The 22,875-nt window shown below is 35.4% G+C and overlaps 1 protein-coding gene across 5 annotated transcripts in view; it reads right to left on the reverse strand.

Moving 5' to 3' along the window:
* The window catches only part of CFAP20DC (CFAP20 domain containing), an 86,758-nt gene that overhangs the window by 17,550 nt on the left and 46,333 nt on the right, over positions 1-22,875 (reverse strand). For all 5 annotated transcript variants that reach the window (XM_076346529.1, XM_076346533.1, XM_076346530.1 and 2 more), the window contains 4 exons: positions 22,143-22,474; positions 16,981-17,394; positions 8,861-9,064; positions 2,694-2,755 (listed from right to left, as the gene is read on the reverse strand). In XM_076346529.1, the coding sequence (XP_076202644.1) occupies positions 2,694-2,755; positions 8,861-9,064; positions 16,981-17,394; positions 22,143-22,474 (1,012 nt within the window). The remainder of the gene's footprint in view (positions 1-2,693; positions 2,756-8,860; positions 9,065-16,980; positions 17,395-22,142; positions 22,475-22,875) is intronic.

Raw genomic sequence — 22,875 nt, forward strand, 5'->3', positions numbered from 1 at the left:
TTTCCAGCCCCTGCACTGGAGGAAGAAGTTACATAGATAGTTACAGCTTCCTATTTGGAGAGGAGAGTGCAATTCTGAAGTTCAGCTAGAACCATACAGCACAACAGTCAGTGGGAAGTGCATAGCTAAGGCTTGAAACACTGCGCATCATCTTGTTCATCTGGCTCTGTAGCCTCTGCAATCAGACTGTCTCCTTTCATTAACTGGTTCTACGCCTTGCAAAGCAGCATGATGTGGAGGTCATTTGTATTGCAGCAGCAATATTCTTGGCAGACTTATGACCTTTACCCAGTGGAACCAATGGAAAATGAGTCTAACTGGGTCTTTTTATTGACTGCATTTCCATTATCTTCACAGGTGCTTTCTTTCCTGGCTTGTTCTTTTATCTTATGGACAGAAGCTACATTTACTGGACAATAGCTTCCACATTGCTCTTTTCATTTCCCAGAAAATATCACTACAACACTTTTTAAAGTTACTTGAGACCTGTCAAATTCTTTACCACTCTTTACAACAAACTATTCGTTGTTTCAGTTAGTGCATCACGTAACTGTCATCATGCCATGGCATTTATACCCGCTCATCTACATAGGATATATCAATTTTTCAAATATTCTGTGTATTCCCCTACACCGCTACAGTAGGCTTACAAAGACTTAGACATTTCCCAGTTGCTCACACATTACTTGTTAAAATTGGCTTTACAAACAGTTTAGGAACTAAGTTATAGAATTACCATTAATTTTATCTTCCTCTCATTTAGGTACACACTCTCTGTGAAAAACATTACAGAGTTTTCCATCATAAATGAAAGGTAATGATGTGAATAATGGTATTCAAGTCACATCATCTCCAGTTTTTATATCATGATGCAAACTGACCTCATAATTTTGTCATCTTCTGTATTTACAGCCCAATAATGCTTTTCTGGCAGTTCACAAGGGCTATTGAATTTATGAGGCACTTCCAAGTTAGGTATTTTACAAATACTTTGCCTGCATTTCTCAGAAATGATTTCTAGAGAAATTTAAGTCTACTGTGTGTACTGGATTAAAATAGCGTAAGAACTAAGTCGTAATTTATACTATTTTGTTTTAAATTTTATTATATGGAAATACAAGTTTTCATTGTTGATCATATTAACTTGATGTGATGAAACGCTTTATTTTTACAGATAATGGTGTTTATTCTGTTTTTCAGTATATAAAATGTACCGAGTACCAAATTGCTTTAGCACATACATAAAAATAACTTAATAAAACCTGACTCAACCAATGTATGGGCAAAAAGAAGACAAACAACGTAGCTTGCACTAAAATATAGGCAATTCTAAGGCCAGCAGAATTATGAAATCGATTCTGGAATAAAGAGTCCTCGACAAAGTGTCAGTCACAACGTACCTGATATCTTACTCTGTGGACTACAGTCAAGTGTCACTGTCCATTTCATTCATTGTAACAATTCATAAGGACAGAGATAGTTCCTTTGATAACCAGCACCCAAGGCAGAGTGGTTTTCTAGACCAACATGAGCACTTTGATTTACATATGAAAGGGAACAGGAATCCAGGATTATACTTTAACTCCAGTAATATTGCGTGCACTAGGAAACATATGGCTGCATGTTGCAATAACTGATGCATCTGGGTGAACTTGCACAGCAAGTTTCATAGTGTTCACTTCATAAAATCTAACAAGATGATAATAAAAATGTGGATGGCAAGCGAGACAAGTGACTGAAAACATCTGTGTGAGGAGAAATGCGTATTATCCTGCACAACTGACTGGCAGTGCACTATCATAAAACATTTCAGACTGTTGATAAAAGATAAAGAAGTTGGATCTGAAATGTCCTCTCCTCCTACCCTTCCCAACACACATACATTTTCCAGTTAAAACTTGGACAAGCAAAATCCACATTAATAGCACAAAGTGAAAATGAAACAGGACTACTTCCTAAAATAAGTATGCTTCTTGTTCAGGCTGTTAAAAAATTGACAAAGTGATGTTGGGGTTTCACAGGTACAAGGCAGTTCTGAAACTGGACAATTAATTTTGATTGTCTCAATTTGATTATTTCTCCCTAGCCACCCTCTCCCCTTGTCTTCAAATCCCCATCTCACCTTAAAGTCACAGGGATTTTGCTGCTGATTCCAAACAAAACAGATCAAGCTGAAAACTTGACAGCCAAAACATGTAGACAGGATCCCTTTGAACTATCCTACAGCACTGTAACACCCTCTTCCTGACTGGGCTATCTATTGAAAAGTCCCATCTAAATAAGTAACATTAAAATCTTTTGTAACAAATAGATTCCCTGACACCTACAGTCACGTACAGAATTCTAGTACTAAGTCTTCAAAGCAGAGAGGAAGAGAGGGAGAAAGAGATAGGTGTATGTATGTCAGATGAGGAAGATTTGCCGAATCATGCATCAAAGCAGGTGTAGGAGCAAGGCCTATGTCAGTTACTTTAAATACACAGTGGTACATCCAGAACATGCAGAATTCAGTTCTGCATTCCAGGACAACACAGACATACTGCAGACAATGACTAAAACGAGCAATAGTAAAGCCCTCTGAGACGAGGCTGCAATTGAAAAGAGATTTAAGATTAAATCAAAGAATGTCACATTTAATATTCAGAACACTCTTAACTGAATCCTTACTGCCTCGGCTATAACTGGAATCTTACCGTGGGTTGGAATGAGAAAGTGGGCTCATTTCTTTCTGATAGTGATGCTCCTGACTGATGGGCTATGGAAAACAAAAAATAATAGTGAGAAAATAACTTCGCAAATATTCTTTCAGAATGTTTAGAAGTATGTAAGAGATCTTTTTTGAGTGTACACATTCGCAGCTTCTGACAGTAGAATTTTACAGTCTTTTTTTCTTATCTGTGAAATTTAAAAGGGATATATTCAGATCCTAACTGTGCAAAAGTACAACTTAACAGATGATTCTTGTCTGGGTGGAAATACATATGAATTAAGGAGTCAACCACATGGTCATTTCTCTACTGCCTGTGTGGGGACAGAGTCAGGAAACAGAGAGGGAAGGGTGGCCAAGTCTTGTCTGATAGAACAGTCTGGACTGTATGTGTATAGGAAGCATGGTGCAGGGATTCTTAGTTGGATCTGTGCAGAACCAGCCATTCTTAAGACTAGACAACCCTGAGCCAGAGCTAATGGGGCTGGCAGACATGGTTCCTCTCTCTCAGAAGCACCATTAACAGCAATCTTAGCAGTCCCAAATGAAGTTTGCTGAAGCACATACGCTTCTCTATGGCACTGCCAATTTGAAACCTGGATTAAGCTGTTCATGAATAGCTAACGGTGGACTGTATGAATATTCATACAAAATATGATGATTTTCCACAGTCTTCAAATCTTACCTACCCATTGTAAGAATGTGCCCCAAAGGTTTTATACTACATTTGGTTTATGGCATTAAAAACAGTTATTTGCAAGAAAGATCAATATTCATAAACTGGTATAAAAATTCAAGAATCTTAAAATTCAGAAATACATTTTCTCTCAGTATGTATGTAGTGCTCCCAGAAGAGACCCCCCCCTTGCCATTATCACACACCTCAAAAGCAGTTCTAAAAAATCACTGAAGCAAATGCAAAAGAAGTGAAAATACAAGCATACATTAACAATACTTGTACATTTTACTACATGAAATGCTAAAAATAAATACTAAGCATTATGAAAGCAATATTTTTTTTTTTTCAGAAATCAATATAAAAATGAGTATGTTCTCATGGTTTCAGGAAGTAGGGAGGGATGTTGTAAAATATATGTTCAGGATGAATGACATCCTAATTACTGCCAGATATGAGCTACTGCCTGGTGGTGGATAGTGCAATTCCCAAATGATGGCTAGTGGAAGACTGAGGATGAGATAGAAAGTGAATTAGTCAGTCTATGAACCAGAATATCTGTCTAAATAATTTTTAGTCTTATTTCACAGTAAAGAATAGTCTGCCTCAGTTTTGCAATTTGACTTGATGTGAACAGATCCCTCCAGGGGTTGTCAAACTGAGCTCTCTGTTGGAATAATTCTGAGTTTAAATATCACTCCTCTTGTCTGTCAGACTTCAGTTCTGCCAGATCATTTTTGTGTTAAGTGCCTTTCTTTTCTGAATCATTACAAAGGAGGACAGAAGACCTTCCACAAATTAGGTATGAACCTGGAAGTACCCCTGTCAGATATTTTGCAGATCAAGGCCTATGTGACTGAATTTATATTTAGGAAGTTGCTTGGGGAACAAGTAATCTTTCTTCTCTGTGAGTACTCCTTACTCGAAAGACAGGTCTTAGTGGTGAGCGTATGTTGGAATCTGCTCATGGAGCACTATACCGCTACAAGCTTCTAGGATATATCAATGAGCAGTCTAGGAGAATCTTCCTTCTCTGCATTTCTGACTGAGAATCAGGGACCATATGCAAGAAGATATCCTGAATTCTCTTCATATATGATCTTGCTCCAGAATGTTTGTGTTATATCTGAAGCGGTGTCTGAAGTGTGGAAACGGCTATCTAAGAATGGGCCAATTCCCTGACAGGGCAGGAAGGTCTTACTGGATCTCTAGAACAAAGCAAGGCATTTAAGCAGAAATATTTTGTAAGCTTTGCAACTTTTCTTGGATAATGTGTATATGTGTGGGTATAAACTTCACGTTACACTCTGCAATATACAGAACTGTGTCTTTCATATTGTTGCAAAGCTAACATGGAATTTCATAGACCTTAAGATTTAAGAAAACATTCAGGTAAGACACAGTCAAATAAAGTCTTTTAAAATATTTAGTTCCACGTACACATATTATTTATTTGGAACTGTGCCCCACACGCATTTTACAAGGGTTTACAATTCTCCTTCAAAGTAAATCCATTTTAAAATAGAAGTTTTCCATATTTATAACTGACAGCTATGCTGGGTAATGTATAATATTCAAAGCTATTTTATTCCTTTTTGGCTCTCATAGTTTACAGCAGCTGCTAAACAACTTACATTTCAACGATTCCTCCTGACAGCATATATTCAGTTCTTGGTAAACTATCATACGTTGTAAAATATAGTTTTCATATATCTGTTTTATAGTTGTTTAAGGACATCTGTTCTAACTGCAACTTAGCAATATGATTGATCTATGTGCCTTCACATTCAGAAGGGTTTCTGAGCTTCATTAGTCAGTAACATGAGAATTTTCAGTGAATCTGGAAATCAGACTAACAATGGCAAGTGATGGAAAAAATAAACCCACTAAAATGTTTTATATATAAAACACTACTTTGATGCATAAGTTCACTATCTAACATGATTATATCCTGCCCTTGCCTTGCAAAACATCATAGGTATTTAAAAATGAAAGATACACAAAAAGCTGCCTTCTGGTGGTGCTGTTGCCATAGATTCCACTAAAGGACAAAAATGTTGTATAAAATGAAGGAAAATTTGGAATAAAAATACTCCTTACTTATCTTGGAAGAACATAAGAGAAAGCAATAGATACTACTGATTTAAATAATCAGAAAGCTACAACCTGGAAACACATGTAAGCATGAAAGTTTAATCATGACAAGAATTTCAAGCTGTCCTTAATTTCTCAAACTACAATACAAGGATTATTTCTATTTCTTTTCTATATACTGCACTGCTAAAATCATTTGCCTACGCAACTGGAAGATGGCTACAGATACATACAAACTTTTCTGCAGTTTGTACATCTGATTTTGGAAGGATTGATCATTTGCAAATTCTTTTGACTCAAATGATAGTAGTACTAAAGATCGGTGACATAAAAACAAATTTGCTTTTATTCTACACATATTTTTTGCATTATATATAAGGAATAAATACATATATAAGGAACACTTATTGGTAAAAACTGGAAGCTGAAGAAACAATGGTTTTACTCATTTTAGGTCTTACACCAAGTCATGCATGGCAGAAGACTGAAATCCACTAGCAACAACCTTCGAACGTGTTCTAATGACTCCAGCTAGGCTGATTTTGATCTCTCAGTTATGTAGACTACCTATGCATAGAGTAACACATTTACTGCACATGAGAATGCTATGTGTGGGGATTCACTGAAAACAACTATATGAAATTATCTGATAGATTACAGATTTGAAAGCCAGAGGGAAGAATTAGATCAACTCATGACCACATGTATGTCACAGGCTATTAAACTGTAGCTCACCAATAAAAAACACTGAACAACATCAGGTCTAGAACTGAATGAACTGTGAAGTGGGTCCCTCTGAATATATTCGACTCACAGATATTTCCCTGCTGACTGCTTTTGATATTTGTCAGTTGACCAGTTCTAAATTCATTCAGGGTGTGCTCTATCAATATTGCATGCTGCTCATTTTTAAACAAGTATTTACAATGGTCTTAGTATGTTACATCTAAGCAGTTCTCTTATCAATTGTAACTTCATCAAGAAAAACAGATTTTTTTTGAACAGGACGTTTTTTCTATAAAACGATCTTGACTATCATTAACCATATTACCACCCTTTAAATCTGTTAACTGAATCCCACACCAGATTTTTCACTGTTTTGACAATGTTATCAGACTAACTGGCCTACATTAACTTTTTCATTTCAGCTACCCATTTGAATACTGGCATAGCATCACTAAGCTCAAAGTCTTCTGAAATGTTGTAAGCATATAAAAATATACTCAAATTTAACACCAGCATACCAAAAATGCCCCCAATTACTCTTTTAAAGCTTCTGTGATAAACAACTTGGGATGATTAAATAATCACCTTCCCTAATAAATGTTGTTTATAACCTTCTTAGATACTAAAGGTCTAGAAAATGAATTATCACCCTCACATAACTACTCTGCATTTTTCCAACTATTGGAACACAATTACATCAAGCAGTTAAACACACAAGTCCATACTCCAAAAACTTGTACCACATCTATGAATAGCTGGTGCTGTGGCAGCTATCTCAGAAAGGAAAACAGAATCAATAGATGCTGTGGACTAAGCGACATTTTACTGGTACAGAGAGTCTATTTGCGTAAAGGCAGAGGTATACGGGTAAGGAAGACCACGGAAGCTGAATTTCAGCACTAAGTGGTTAGTCCTTATCTGAGAAAGATTAGGTTTGCTTTCTAAATTACCTCTTCCTGGAAATGAAGTTCTTGCCATTAAATCTTAAAACCTCAGTGCCCACCTTGCAAGACGCAGAGGAGAAACCTGACAAGGCTGTATGTGTAAGACACGCCAACACTTCACTCAACTGACTGAAATTTGAAAAACTTCTCTCTCAAAGACTAATATGTTGCCTTTTACGCTTGATTTATGTAGAGAAAGATGGCCACAAAGGACTATTATGAAAAACTACAGCTATATTAAATTACCATTTAAATGACTAACTTGTTATATCTAAACACTTTTTTAGACTGATGCTATTAGTCTGATGCTACAGAAGCTGATCAAGGCAGTAAGATCAAAGAACTGTCTTTGCAATCACATTGTGCTTCGCTGAATACTGGATCAGTACATTTTACTTTAAAAGTTCATTTTGTTTTAGTCACGTAATTTGTATTAACCAAACCTGACGTGTCTAAATATTCTTATAAATTTCCTTATAATTAAACTATTCAAAAATTAATGAGACTGCTATTCTCTTTATTTGTTCATTTGTCCAGTCTTGCAGATTTACACCATGTTTGAGTCTATTTAGCGAGTACTGAGAAAACGCATTGGAAATATGATGAAATCAACTAAATGTGTAATGTTGACATATTTCAAATACTTAAAACCAACTAATGTTTCTCTGACATCCTGCAAAATATTACTCTGTCAACCAAGTTCTTATTTGTACAATTACCCACTTATCGATACATCTCTTCTCATTTGAAACCTTCATCTACCAGTGTACCACAAAGTTCCAACACTGTGTTGATCGTTCACTAGGGAAGTTTGCTACTACAGGCCTCTATTTGAGCCCTATAGATCCCTGAAGGTAATTTGCATGTAACATTTTAGAGCATTTACTCTACAATAGTTTATATTGGGGTAACACAGCAGTGTTTACTCTTCTAACATTGGATCTGCCTCTGAGAGTTGTGTTGTGTGCTTTACTTAAGCCACATTCATTGTTTATTATTGATTCACCTATAATAAAACTATGTTGCTGAGATATAAATGGAGTATGAGGTTATCTAGTTTTACAGCAGCTCCTGCAAGTACCTTTATATAGTTGCTGAAGTGTTAGTGACTTCATACACTCAATACTCTTCGGTGGAGTGTAACAAATACTCCTCTGCCTCTTATAACAGTACTCTGTCACATAGTGCAGCTGTGTGTGATTTTGTACCACTTTGTACCAGGACAAATAAGGATTCAAGGTGTGAAATACAGAAGGATCACATTCTAAGCACTCAGAACGACTGCAGCTTTATGCCGCTGTTCTGCTTCAGTCCTTTAAACAGTTAGCTTTTCAGTAATGAGTCTTTATCATTCTAAGAAGCAATTATTTTCCATTACTCACTCTGGGTTTCATTCATTTTGGAACTATTTTTAAGTACTATATCACACACCTGCAGGTTGTCAGCCACTATTGTGACAAGCTGTACAGCCTACATGATTATTCAGGATTCTAGGAAGGAATATGTGTAATAGATTTGCTCTTTGTCCATGGTGGTACCACAGAACCTGCTGGAAGTGTGTGTGTTTTGGTTGCGTGTTTTACTTGATAAGTTCTAAAAAACATTTGGTAATGATACCTTAAATTTCAAAGCTAATAAAAGAAATTTTAATATTCAAGAATCCTGAATCTCAGAATTGATAGAATAGAGAAAATACCGTGGGTTTAGACTTACTGGTGGGAAACAAGAGTTCCAGGTTGCTGTATCATCACTGCTTGTACTTATGCTAACATTGCAGTTGTCTATCTGTGATGCGCTCAGCCCATGTGAGATCCCAGTATCCCTTAATTCTTCATTTTGTTGTCTCTTCATGCTAGCCAGCATCTGTAGTTCAGATGAACTCAGTCTATTTGACTGGTAATTTTTCCAGTCATACTCCTGTGAAATAAAATGGAAAAGTCAACAATATAGACAGGATCATGGAACAGAATATATGAATGAAACAGATACCTTGGAGAATGTCTAGAGGAATCTTCAAGAAGCTACAATACTAAAAGAAAAACAAAATGTTTACTACAAAAGATTAGTTAACAGATTTCTGTTCAGCTATGAAGATCAAGCATATTTACACATAATTACAGGAAGGAAGACGAACACAAACACTGTTATGGATGGCAGTTTGGATCCAGGGTGTTTGGCGAAGTTGCTGTTCCACTGCAATTAAAAACAGAAGATAAAAGCAGGCTTTCAGAACTTCAAAACTCCAGCAGCTAAAATTGCTTAAGCATTAAATGCAAATCCTGAAATGAACCCAATCACACAGTTATCATAGTATCATAAACACCATCAACATAACATTTAGTTATTTGTCAAGCGCAGCATAAAATTTCTCTGGAAAGCTACACATGTCAGCACTGAATTTTAAAAGTTATTTTGGTAACTTGCTAGCATATACGTTTTAAAATAAACATCACTGTATTTTCATTTTCCTTTATATTCATTGGTTGAATTGTTAGTGTAACTCTAATCGTTATATCAAACTTGATCCACAGGCCAAAAGCTAAAAACATGTATTAACTATTTTGCAGTTTGTACTTATGCCTCACACAAAACCTCATGATAAGATTATTTATGTTCACCCAACCTGCTGTGGCGTTATCTTTGTTTAAAGAACTCCTTCTTTAAGAAAAACTGTCCCTTTTTTAAAGGGTCCACATAGATTGCTGTTTCACAAAGGAACAGGTCTAATACTTGAGGCCTCTAGTTTTGATTCTGAATGGAATTACAAAGCATTTCTGCTTGAAAAGCGAATCCAAGTAGTGACCAGGACTTCAGAGGATTTAGATCACTGGAATATGGCCAGTGGACTGCAAGACACTACGTAACACTATCCCAGAGGGACAGTGCTTTGATTCTAGTGAAGAGAAAGGGGCTTTTAGACCAGGAATTTATCATGCTCCTGGCAGAAGAGGCAATCTCACAGTCTGTTTTGCTGTGGGGAGGTACAGTGTAACTGAAGACCTCAAGAACACAAGCAAGTCAGCAGTACTAGTGATATGAACATTGCTAGCTTTTCCTGCTATGAAATCCAGTGTGTAATATTTCAGTGTGTCTTCTGGGAGTACAAAAGCCACCTTACAAAGACACACTGAAATACTACACACTGGAATTATTACAACAACCTCCTCTGCTTTCTTCCTATGTATACAAGACATATCTAAGTCTTTTGTGTGGATTATAATCATGAATTGGTCACACCTGAGACATAGGAAAACTTGAACTGCAGCTTTATCTTAGTAAGAGAAATAGTACAGCAACGTTCAATACCTTCAGGCTATGACATCACACAAACACAACATTTGCTTTTAAAAACACTCATGAATATATGCAAGTGATTACTAAAATATTATATAGGTTCAATTATTCAGCTCCACAGAGGTATGATGCAAACAGCCCACAAAAGATGTTATATATTGGACATTGATTTCCTTATTTTAAGAAAATTGTGCAAAAAGATATGTATATATCCTAGATTTTCATGTATATTGCTTAGTATCTCACATGCAAAGTGCACACTTTCACTAGAAAGATTATATGACAACACTGCTGAAAAAGAAGGTTCTTTTCAGTGACACAGCACTTTTTTCTGTTTTACGGAGTTCCATATACCTTAATAAAACTATATTTTCTGTGAATCAGAAAAGCATTATTGTCCATCTGATCCCCTTTCCTGCCAGCTTTTTTTGTCCTTGGGATCAGAGCAAAGCCAGATAATGAAGGATACCACATTACTTATTTCCCCTCCAGAAGTTTCACTGGGGATATGCTCATAGATTCATTCACAGTGCTGAACTCCAAGTATAGGATGTGCAATACAATGCACACTGGAAGGGAATTTTGGATCAAGGACAGATGGAGAAACCCTTCCTTATTAATGATACATGTAATGGCATCATGCAATGTACAGAACCTTAATTCAGCTCAAGCTCTAGAATATTTTACTATGTATTTGCAAAAATAGTTTTAGAATATAAAAACATGTAGCATATTTTTATTTCCTCATGGGTGCCATAAAAGAAATCAACAGTTATTATCTCAATAATATGTAAAGTAATACTTCCTATTTTAATTCTAGTTAAGAAATTAAGTACCATTCAGTAAAGATTGCTGCCCAACATTAACTTTTTGGGAGTAGCAACTCCATCATATATTTTAGACATTTCATTCTGACTACCATGATATTAGATTTCACTTAAAACCATCCATTGCAAATAACCAGTCAAAAAGAAAATTAGCACTGAAATAAAGTAAACTACCTTTGATGGGAAGTGTGCCTGCAAGCTGACAATCAGCAGGTAAATATATCACATAAAACAGGATTTATGACTGAAGGGCGCTCACATGGAAACAGTTGCATGTGCAAGTATGCAAATCTTTAGAATTACTTGTCTTTTTCACAAAGCCTATTGCAAACATTTTTGATTTTTTACTATGTATCTCAAATTCTTAAGTCAAATGTCTTTGCACAGATTTTTCCTACGGAATCACCTCAAGCACTCAGAGGCTACTTTTTGGCTCAGATAAATGCATTTTGTACAAGGTATAAGATGACAGAAGCTGTTAACACAGCTGCCACCCCTTTTTTACCTCTGGCTTTTGAAGTCCAAGCTTCATTCCTGAATAGCGTGATTATTACTAGCATTTTTAATCCTAAAATAATACATGATGTTTTCTCTAGACCCTTACTGAACATACGTTATTAGCTCAGTTACTATTAGTTATTTGTTTACTTCATATGAGGCTTGCTATGTTACGTCTGGAAAGTCTGCTTTGCTCTGATGTATTAGTATTCTACCAGATCTACAGCTGCTATAACTTTTATTGATCTTACCGAAGATACTGATTTCCTGTTAATTTTCCCCTATAGAAGCCTTCTGCATTTATTTGATTATTATGAGAAGCTTTGGCCTATCCTTCTTACCTCATATAAGAAGCAACTGGCATGCCGTCATTAAAATGACAGCATGAAATAGTGCTATGCAGAATAAAAGCACTAAGCATCGAAAGAACATTTTTCTCATTCTCTTTTTAATAAAGGCAAAACATTGCCCAACCCTGCTTGTCTTTTCCTTTATGTCTATGAAGAAAGATGCACAGATTTTTGGAATTTTTACAAAACAATTCAAAACATTCGTTGTTTTTTTCTCCCCAGCTTATTTCAAATCGTCATTCTGTTTTCTTTTCTAGTAATGGTCTCACCCTAGAAATACTATACTCAGAAAGGAAAACAGATGTCATGACAGTTTTCTGTGTTAAACTTCCTGTACAATAAATTCCTTGTAATAAAGGAGAAATAGTTTGGACTATTTATTCTGTAGCTTCAGAGGACTACTACAAAAAAGCCTCTTCACAAATTTTATATTGTCTTAGCCAATTTTCAAAGAGAGAATTTGAAAACTGAATTTAAGTTCACTTTGTAATTTAGGAGAAACTTTTGATGTAAGTAATTTTGCAATACTCACAAATTTGTCTAAAATTAATATTTCATTTAGTAATTAAAAGCTTATCTTGTCTTTTTGCATATCCTCCCCTTATGATAAAATATTTCTATTAAGCGCTTAAAACTTTAGATTGACAAAACCTGTTGTTTAAAGAATTTTTTTCATATATAATGACATTTGCATTCTTCTAGGTTCAAATGATTTATTCAGAATTGTTTGAATGTAGTTATACATGTGGAAAACTTTACCAGCTATCTACGTGCTTGCAATATTACCCAGAGGGCTGTACTTCTTTCCTAATTAAAAATATTTGAACTTAATAGAGAACTCTTAAAACATGAATAAAACATTGCAAGCAACCAGGTCCTTAAAGTGTATTAAGTAGTTAGCGAATCAACTGCAGGAAGAATTGGTTAAGCATTTTTCTCTTTACCAGTCCTCCATATGAGCAGATTAGAAGAGAATACTTCTCTGTAAACTCTCACTCGAATACCCTTTCATATGAAACTATCCTTTCATACATAATTCTTAAAACAATGAACAGTGTTTCAAAATGGAAATAAAATAATTACATGCCCACAGCCAACAAAAAAACTACAGTATTGTCTCACTGTAGTTAACAATATTATAAGTCAGCACTTCTTTTCTTGAAACTTGTGGGGACCTAGAATACTAGTTTCTTCCTGCAAAACTGCTCCAGCAGATACAAAAAAGCTTTACATACGTACGTGGTCAGAAAAAGGCCACATTCAAATAGCTTATTATATTAATTTTAAAATTATTGGAAAAATTCTTAATAAAAATTAATAAAATACATATTTGACTTTATTCTGTAAGTGCTAGGTGAACATACATTCTAATATAAACAACCACTGTTTAAAAGGCAGTCAGTGGCACTCAAATTTGGCTTCAAATTTTGACCGTGGCCTAGTACAAAAATAAGTATCAAAGAACTCCAAGGAAAGTCTTCTGGTTGGGAAAATTTTATTACTTGATCAAATCAAGTATGAGAGCTAAATCTGCCAGATACTTTCATCTTATATTTTGTAGCAATAAAACAAAGTCTGTAACTCCTGAGTTTCTATTATCTCTCTATTGATAATAGGCTTTGTCCTTGCAAAAAATACTTACAAGCAACAGATTACATGTGCAATACATCTACATCTACAAGTGCAGTATGATAATAACAACCCTACTGTCTAATTTACTAATCAACTATTTATCGAGCAGAGGAAAATGACAGCTCATTTCCTTCACCTTTTAAAACGAAGTATCACAAAAAAGTTGTAAAATATATATAAACACTTTAAAAACTTAATTGCAATCCACATAGTCTACATTTAGTTACGTGCTACAGGACAAAGTTGATCACTGCATTAAACACTGATAAAGTCTTTCAGGAAAGTAATCAACATATCATTTCATTTGTTATGGACAAATAGATTACAGTTATGATTAGCAATAAACATAGTTGAATTTCAAGTGGAACAATTTTCCAAAACTGAAAAGAATCAGGAAACAAGGGAGGAATACATTTAATCACAAAAACCATGAATAGTAACTGGAAACTAGAAAAAATGAATTCCTATAGATAAAACTAGGAAGGAAAGGGAACGTAAAGTGTAAACAAATTTTATTATACGCTTACAGATACATGGATATTAACACATCTAAGAAACAGAGAATCAGATTATCAGTATCAACTGGGGTTTTCCTGTCACTAAAAATTACAGAAACATTATCCTACTTCTTCCCAAATACAAAAGAACACATGCATTGCATTCTTCCATATTTTCTACATTACTAGTGGCAGTTCTAATGTCTTTTCCAGATAATAAATACATAGAACACATGCTGCTATTGGTAGGATTTTCTCTGCTTTTAAAAAGTTTTTTTTCTTTTTATTGTCTTTAAGATCACCAACCACTGATATTTTTCAGCACCACTAGGTCTCAGTACTGCTTCTGATTTTCACCTGCATTATTGTATTTCATTCCCCTTGCTTCCCCCTAATCTGCTTCCTTCCCAAAGGAAACCAGTCTCCACACCCTTCATGGAAAAGGATGTTCTGTTTTTATCAGGGAAAGTGCAAGGCCTTTACACAATCCAATAAGCTACTTGTAGAATACAGGAAGAGATTTCTAGAACCCTCAATCAGACATACTATCTCACAGGATTATGAGATACATAAAACCCAACTCCTACACCAGTATTGAGAGACTCATTTCACAAAAAAGCACTGAAGCATCAGTGGCATGGCAGTATGTGCATTTCCCTACCAAAGACACACAGAAAAGCTGAACATATGCTTTCCTAGACACTATTCTTTAATCCGATGCCCAGTTTGGATTGCTCTTCCTAGCCCAGTGCCCAGATTTCTATAAGCACAATTAGCTGCAGCATGGTCCATCCTCAGCAGCCATAGCAGCCAAAAGTAGGTAGGTAGAACCGTTCTGCATGATGACCCTGCCCCAGCAGTAGTAGCATTATCCCATGGAAGTAGTCACTCCTGCTTCCCCTTTCACAGATGCTGTCAAATCAGGTAACTAAAATTAACTGTATCAACAAGTAACAGAATTGCTACAGACTAAAAGTCCCATAGCAGAATGCCAGCATAGCCCCCTGACTGGAATGGTGGCTGCAGTATCCTATAGTAGGTGAGACAAGCTACAAGGACAGAAAACACAATAATGATGGAAGACTTCCATTTCCTTCATGCAAATAAGGTATATGTCATGTTGCAAGACATTACTGTAGGTAAATTTTCCCAAAGAATACATAACTGCTTCATAGAGCCACAAAAAAGAGAAGCATCTATTCTTTTGGTCCCCAGCAGTGTGCAATACCTGGTTCAAGATACTACTATCCAAAACCCACTCTTACATTAATGATCATGCAGTAGCTAGATTCAACATCCTTGGGTAAAAATGACAAAAAAATTTCACAAAACAGCAATCCTAGGACTAAATACCATAAAACTCTGACCTGTAGAAGAGAATTGCAGGAGAATATGATATACGGCCATCAAATAGTAAGTGGCACAGGTAAGAATAATAATTAAAAAAAAAGATTATTCATTGTTTCTTACAACAAACACAAGAATGAGAAAGCACCAGGAATGAGACAGTGCATTCAAAACAAATGAAAGGAGATACGTATTTTTTCCCACAAATAGCAGTTAAACTGTGAAATTCACTGTCACAAGGCAAAGGCCATATAAATACGAAAAGCAACTACACAAATCTGTGGAAAAAGTTCTACCACCAGTTATTTAACACAAAGACAACACATTTCACTGAAGAAATTGCTAAGCTATGGACTGCTGGAAGGAAGCCTGCAGGGCATGCTGGCGAGGTATCACTGGATGCTTGCTCTGTCCTTGCACTGTTTTTTTTCCCCAGTCATCTACGACTGACCGCTGCCAGACAGAAGATGCTGGCTATGTTAAGTCTTTGGTCTCATAGGGTCTGAAAAAAAGATCTCTGAAACCTGAGGAACAAGTTTGGCCTGTTCCACTCTCAGATGCTCAGGAATAAATCTAATCTACTCATAACACATTTAGAGAAGGGGTCACATGTTAAAAGATAGGGATCTGCAGTAATTCTAAGCCCGAAAGAATTCTATCCAAAAACATGGAACAGTAACATACTCTCTCATTTGTGATTTACAGAATACACTTGATTCTTAAGCTCCAGTTCCCGATTCAAAGCACAATTCAAAGCACATCATTATAAGCTGAAAAGACAAGAATTGCTATTAGGAAATATTTAAGACCGTAACTAGCTTCAGACAAACTTGTTCTTCAAATTACTGCATGTTTCCATAAGGAGAATCCAGGAAGAAAAAACTAGGAATAAAACAACACTTTGGTGAATGTAACAATTCCTTTAGTAGCCTGGCAATTTAGCCTATGACGCAGCCTTACTGCTGGCTCTCAATCATATAATTTATTATTTTTCAGGGCTGTCGCAGAGAGACTATGAAGTACCTAGATTAACACTCTTTCTATGGTCACGCGTTAATATATCAATTCAAAGTCTGTCAATTTTCCTTTGCAATCTTTCAGCCCAAAACTACTTTCTAACTCACATATTTCCAAAATGTGAGTTGCTCAATGACACCTCTTTTTATCTATAAACTTCTGTGATTTCTGTTTTATTTGGAGTACTATTTTTTGTGCCACAAAAAACGACGAAATCAAGTTTCAGACTGAGCTCAGTAAATACTGTTATGATGAAACCAGAATACATCTGGATGAAAGACGTATTGTTTCTCACTTCATGCAAATGGGTATATCTAATATAGCATCTCTATACAACCTAATAATTTAATTTCAAAGTAAAAATCACTTACACAAGTCTGTGTTGTCAGACATGAATTTTCTCTTGAGATTTTCTTGAGAGACTTTTTACTGATGGATCTTTTTAATTGACCAGAAACTCCTTCATATCTTTCATTTTTTTCAGATCCATTTGGAATTACTTTAAACAATTCAGATTTACTGCCAGTTGGAGAAAGAGAAAGGGTAGGCTTTAAACTTCTCCGAGAGCTAACAGAATCTGTTTTTCTCACAGTGGAACTCTGCGGTTTTGATAAGATGGTCTCTTCGGGGTTATGTTTGCTGTGTCCCTTATTCTTCCAGTATTCATTTCTCCATGACATCCTCTTTAATGGGATCTCTTTAAAAACTGCTGAATCAGATGTTCCTTGCCTGCTGTGGCTGATCTCAAGGTTCTCAGTACCCTGGATGAATTCATTGTTGTCATCCTAAATTTAGGAAACAAAGCAAGAGTGATTCCCTCTCATCATCACACAATACAGTTTTACATAACCTTAAAATTTCAAAATGGCCCTTTAATCTCTGCTGCCTAATTATAAGTTTGCAAGGATTCTGTAAACCAGCTGCTCTTCCTGGCAATTACATTGAGCATACCATAAACATATTCTTACATCTCAAGTAGTGAAAAGTAGAAAGTAGGAAGAAGAGGAGAGGGAGGCAAGATTACACTTTTGAAAATGTTGGCCCATTTAGAATGCTGGTAACCTCCCAAACCTGCGTGTTACATGATAATCATCATTTCAATAAAATTCATTACAACTGTAAACCAAAAATAAGCAAAAAGTCCATGACAATGATGTCTTTCCATTGAATTATTAATATTCCATATTTTTACATTGCATCTTCAACTTAAAACGTAGAAGGAATAACTCCTGCTGAGATCACTTTGCTCACCTCTGGTAATATAATTGAATATCATATTCAGTATCATTTGAATATCATTTAAGAATTTTGGAGGTTGGTTTGTTAACCTTATATTCATGCTTCTAACAATGTCTCTGCACAATATCCCATGAATCAAGCATATGACGTTCACTCACACCCCATCTCAACAACAAACAGCAAGTCTGAACAGATGGAAAGAAAAATAATGGGGAAGCACATCTAGTGTTTGCCTCAATGTTCTTATTCTCAAGGAAGAAAGGATGAGAGAGGCCTCATCTTCATCTCATCATGCTGGTCCTCTGCCATATGCTACCACACTGGATGTAAGGCGGTATATATTGGAAGATTCAATAATACTGAAATATCATCTTCACTATGCCTCTCATAGCCAAGGTGCAGTCCTACTGCAAATGAAAGTGATCCAAGTTTGTTACTGACTTCAGTGAGTCCAGGACTGGATTACACAGAATGAAATGCACATTCAAGAAAATCCCTCAATTTTATTAATGATACACGTTTTGGAAGTTTATAGTTTTATTCCCTCACTTAGTAATGTCCTTGAAACACAAATCTGTATTTCCCTCTTTTTAATGAATTTTTATTTGCCATAAGTTATCTTAAAATCTGTGCTGGAAACCCATATTAAGTTAGGTTAACTTAAGATGGAAGATTACTAAAGAAAACACTGTATTTTTTCCCCACACATTAGCGATAAATGAATAACTTTGATTTACCTGAAGGTTAAATCCTTTCCACCTTTCCATGTCTCTTCAGCCATACATATTTAGGCTCTAGAATAATTTGTTAAATACTAAATCATGAAATGGTGCCAGAAACATCAATCAGGTTTGCCTGATTAACTATAGTGCAGCATATGTAAACTGAAGATGAGAATGATTTTCCTGAGGAATGAGCACTTCCACTGATTTATTGTATTCCTTGAAAGAACATGCAGATGGGCAGTTCTGGATACATAAAACTGATTGCTCTTGCTGGGTTGTAATTTTAAGAAGATCATTCTAATGACTCCAGAGGGCCACCTACTAGGAGCAGATGGGATATAGTCCCTTTGTACATTGAGCTTTAATACTGCGGTATCAGAGTGAAATTATCTATCAGCCTTTTTAAGGGTACATTATCTTATTTAATCTTACTCCTTTATTCTTTGAATCGTATAAGGACAGAAAAAGTCTCAATTTCTTCATTGAAGGCTTCACCGATGAACTTGCCTGTTACACTTAAAACAGCATTTTTGATAGCATTATGTGACATGTGGTCACACCTGCCACAGTCACACAACTCTTGCAAACAGCAAGAGTTCTTGGTTTTGCTCTGGGTTTGACAGAATCTGTAAATACTGCCGTGACAAGTTTAATTATACAAAGTCTCTGACAGAAATTTGAGCTGAAAGCATGGACATTCATATAATTACAAAATAAGTCACCTGATGATGAATAGTTCCAAGGGAAGAAGCAATTTTTATCCTTTACTGATTATTTGACTCTGATAATCGAATAACAGCATTGAACTATTTCAGTGACTAATTAGTAACCACTAAAGGGAATTTATAAATACTTGCTGTTTTCAGTTTGCAGGCTGAAACATTTCCTCCCCAAAAGCCAAAAGTTACATAAACTGTATAATTCTAGCACAGTTACTGTGCATATCTTACGGCTCTCGATATATGCAACATAAATAGAGTCAATGTTCACTTATTTGAAATTTATCCTGATGCATAACCCGTCTCTTATGTTTTACAATTAAGTACATATTTTTTGTAGATAATACTGATTTTCCACAGATTTAATAAAAAAAGTACATAATACTCCTTTGCAGCTCCACCAACTTCAAATGTAGACTAGGATGAAACTGGGATTTAGCCCCTTTAACTGCAATTTTTTAATTCATGATGCAGTGACATAAAAAACCCCGTGGAAAACTTTTGGAACTTTTGGACTTTTTACCAGTCCAAGATATTTAAACTACAAAGATATGCAAAATCTTCTTTTTTTTTTAAATTAAAACTAAGTTTTACTTCTATTTTCCAGGAGAAAGGCAATTTATGCTCACATGCAATTATTTAAATTGTAGGTTGAGAAATCTCTTACTTGATATAGTTCAAGAGCATGTACATATCCATGTGTGTTATACACAAACATAATGTATTTGAAATTCAAAGAAAGCTGTAATACAATGATCATGAGAAACAATAATAGCATGAAAACCTGTAGCAATGTAGCTTATTTCAGCATGTAAGATTAACACATTTTTAAAAAGCACTGCAAGATTCAGCATAACTTAGTCAAATAAATATTTTGCCATATAAGTGAAGTAAACTGGGAAGCATGTTATGGTTGGGCTAAAGAATTTTGGTAATTTTGCAAAGATACCTTAAACTGTGCTAAAATAGATACTATTAAGTTAGCAGTCTTATGTTCAGCGATCACGGCTTTTCCAGGATCCTCTTTCCTGTATTTTCAGTGCTTGAAATAAAACTGTTTTCTAGTTTACTTCAGTAATGCAAAAGTAGAGAAATCTGAGTATTAAGTGTGTATACAGACTATCAGTATAAAGCTGACTTCAAGAAGCAACACAGAATGTATCTGTATAAGGAAGAGGATGAATATGGGCAAAATATGACTGCTAAGTAATTTGTTGGTTCAGTGACTTCTTTTACATGAAAGAAAGTCTTAACTATGAATTACTAATTTAGTAGTTAGACTGAGAGAAAAACCTCTTGATAATTTGTTAGCATGCTGTAGATTTGTTTGATGTAATTATCTTCTAGCTTTGTAAGTCTAAGCATCTCCAGCTGCAGTGCTGATACTATTTAATGCAGTTTGTATCCACAAATAATGAATGAAACAAAGGCTGTTTCCTAGCACACCTCTGGCACGTAGTCAAAGAAAAGTTTTTAGTTTATATAATACCTTAAATCTTTTTAAAGAAGATAGGGATCTTCTATCAGTCTCTCTTGCATCAAGCCTCTAGAACTGCCATTAATGTTGTGCCCCAATGTTGTTGTTGTGCTGTAAAAGCAGGAGTACTTGGCTACTGCTTTCTCTTTGTGCGCTTGGCACTGGATCTCTGGGGTAGGACAATGGCATGGAAGGTCAGCTATCTTCTTCAATAAAGGCTTAAGCACCAGCAAAGTTTAACGATTAATTTAGCTTTTGATTAATTTATAAATTTGTCTTGCTTTTAGTTCATCAGTTAAGTATGCCATATGCCCTGTGTTTTGAAAGATACTTTATTTTTACTCACTTATCATAGCACGGCCTTCACTGTTTGGTACTTCTTCAGAAATTTTTGTTTGCCATTTTTACAGTGTTTTGGAGACATAGCTTTACAAAGGACTTCAATACCACTACCCCCCAAAAAAAAACCCCAAACCGAAACAAAACAATCAAATTGGAAACTACTGAAGCTGAGTAAATGACAGTGCTGGAAAGCTTCCATAATTCTTATGTTATGGAAATATTTTCTTAACCTAGCTTCTACAGTAACGTCTCTGGCTTTTCATGAGCATAACAGACAAAAAATAGTCTTTGAAATCTGAACAGTTCTATATTTTCAGAATGGTATCCCAGATAGCACTGCTCATGAACTACTGCTTGACTAAAACTGATTTAATTCTGAAATTCTAGAACTTTATCTGAAATAACAAAGTGTTATGGGTTTAAGTTAATAAATAATATGCTGCCCCAGATAACAGGAAACCCCCCACAACTACAGGAAAAAAAACTGAGAAAGTTTTTATTTTTTATAATTAGCATCAGCAATTTGGTTTCTCAGAAATACAGAATATAGAGCAGTATTTCTGTTAAGTCCACCTTGCTATTATGTAACTCGGTTGCATTTTATTTCTCAGCTATGAGCAACAGATTAGAATGTTAAGAAACAGATTTTATAATTAAAAATGAAATACACTAGAATGTTCATAAAGGTGGAAACTTTTAGCAGTTACTGTAATGACACAATGCAACTATTCAGTGCATTGACAATTTGGTGAACTTCTATACAGTATCAGCTGATACATTTGTTAAAAAAAATATTTCTTTTCTTTCATTAATTTTATTGCTGAAAGATTTCAGAGGGTTAGAGAGGGTATACCTGCATTTTCACTCCTGTATCCAATTAGACACAACAACCTGACAAAGACAAATATACGTGTAGGTATATAGGGAAAAGATGATTTATCCTCTCGGTCTACCTTGAGGACAGAATCCCATCCCAGGAGTTTTAGAATGAAGACTACTTTATCAAGAATTACATGTACAAAATGGCCTACCTCTTCACTGCTGTCAGTTCCTTGAAAGTCATCTTCAATTTTGGTTTTCCCACGTACTCTGTTACTGTCTTGCTTCAAATCCAAAGGGAAAATGCAACATTCTGGTGACGTATTTGGCGACTTCCCATGAGGAGCTGACTGAGGTCTTGATGAAAATGTGAAAATCTCTTTATTATTCACTTGGTGATCACCTGTTTCATTGCTGTGATGTTCAACAGAGGCATTCTGTGGTGAGGCTAAATTATGGCAGGCTGAATCTTCAGCAGCTACGAACTGCTCACTCCTATCCAACTGAATACTCTCAGTACAACTTTCTGGAAACACCCATTCATCTGAAACGTACAATGTTTATTTTAATGCCAGATATGTAAATTGAATTTTACCCTGATCACACTCTTTCTCTGGAAGTTGTATAGCAAAGTAAGTTTTTCTAATACAGAAACATTCTGCTTATCAGATTTATACAGTTGGAAGAGTGACAAGGATGCAACAAAAAAGATCAGGCTGCTTTCTAAGTGAGGCAAGGTTAATCAAAACATTTCCAGATCACAGCTCAAAAAATCCGCAGGCTATGATATATGACATGCAAGCCTGCAATTTGCAAATCTGAAACTATTTAGCTGTTAAGATTTGAAACTGTTCAACTGAATTTCATTCTAGGAAAACACAATTTTATTGAATTTGGCTATTGATCTTTTTCTATAGGCATAGAATCATAGAATCATTTAGGTTG

The sequence above is a fragment of the Aptenodytes patagonicus genome, chromosome 8 (genome assembly GCF_965638725.1).
Source record: "Aptenodytes patagonicus chromosome 8, bAptPat1.pri.cur, whole genome shotgun sequence".
Classification (NCBI taxonomy): Eukaryota; Metazoa; Chordata; class Aves; order Sphenisciformes; family Spheniscidae; genus Aptenodytes; species Aptenodytes patagonicus.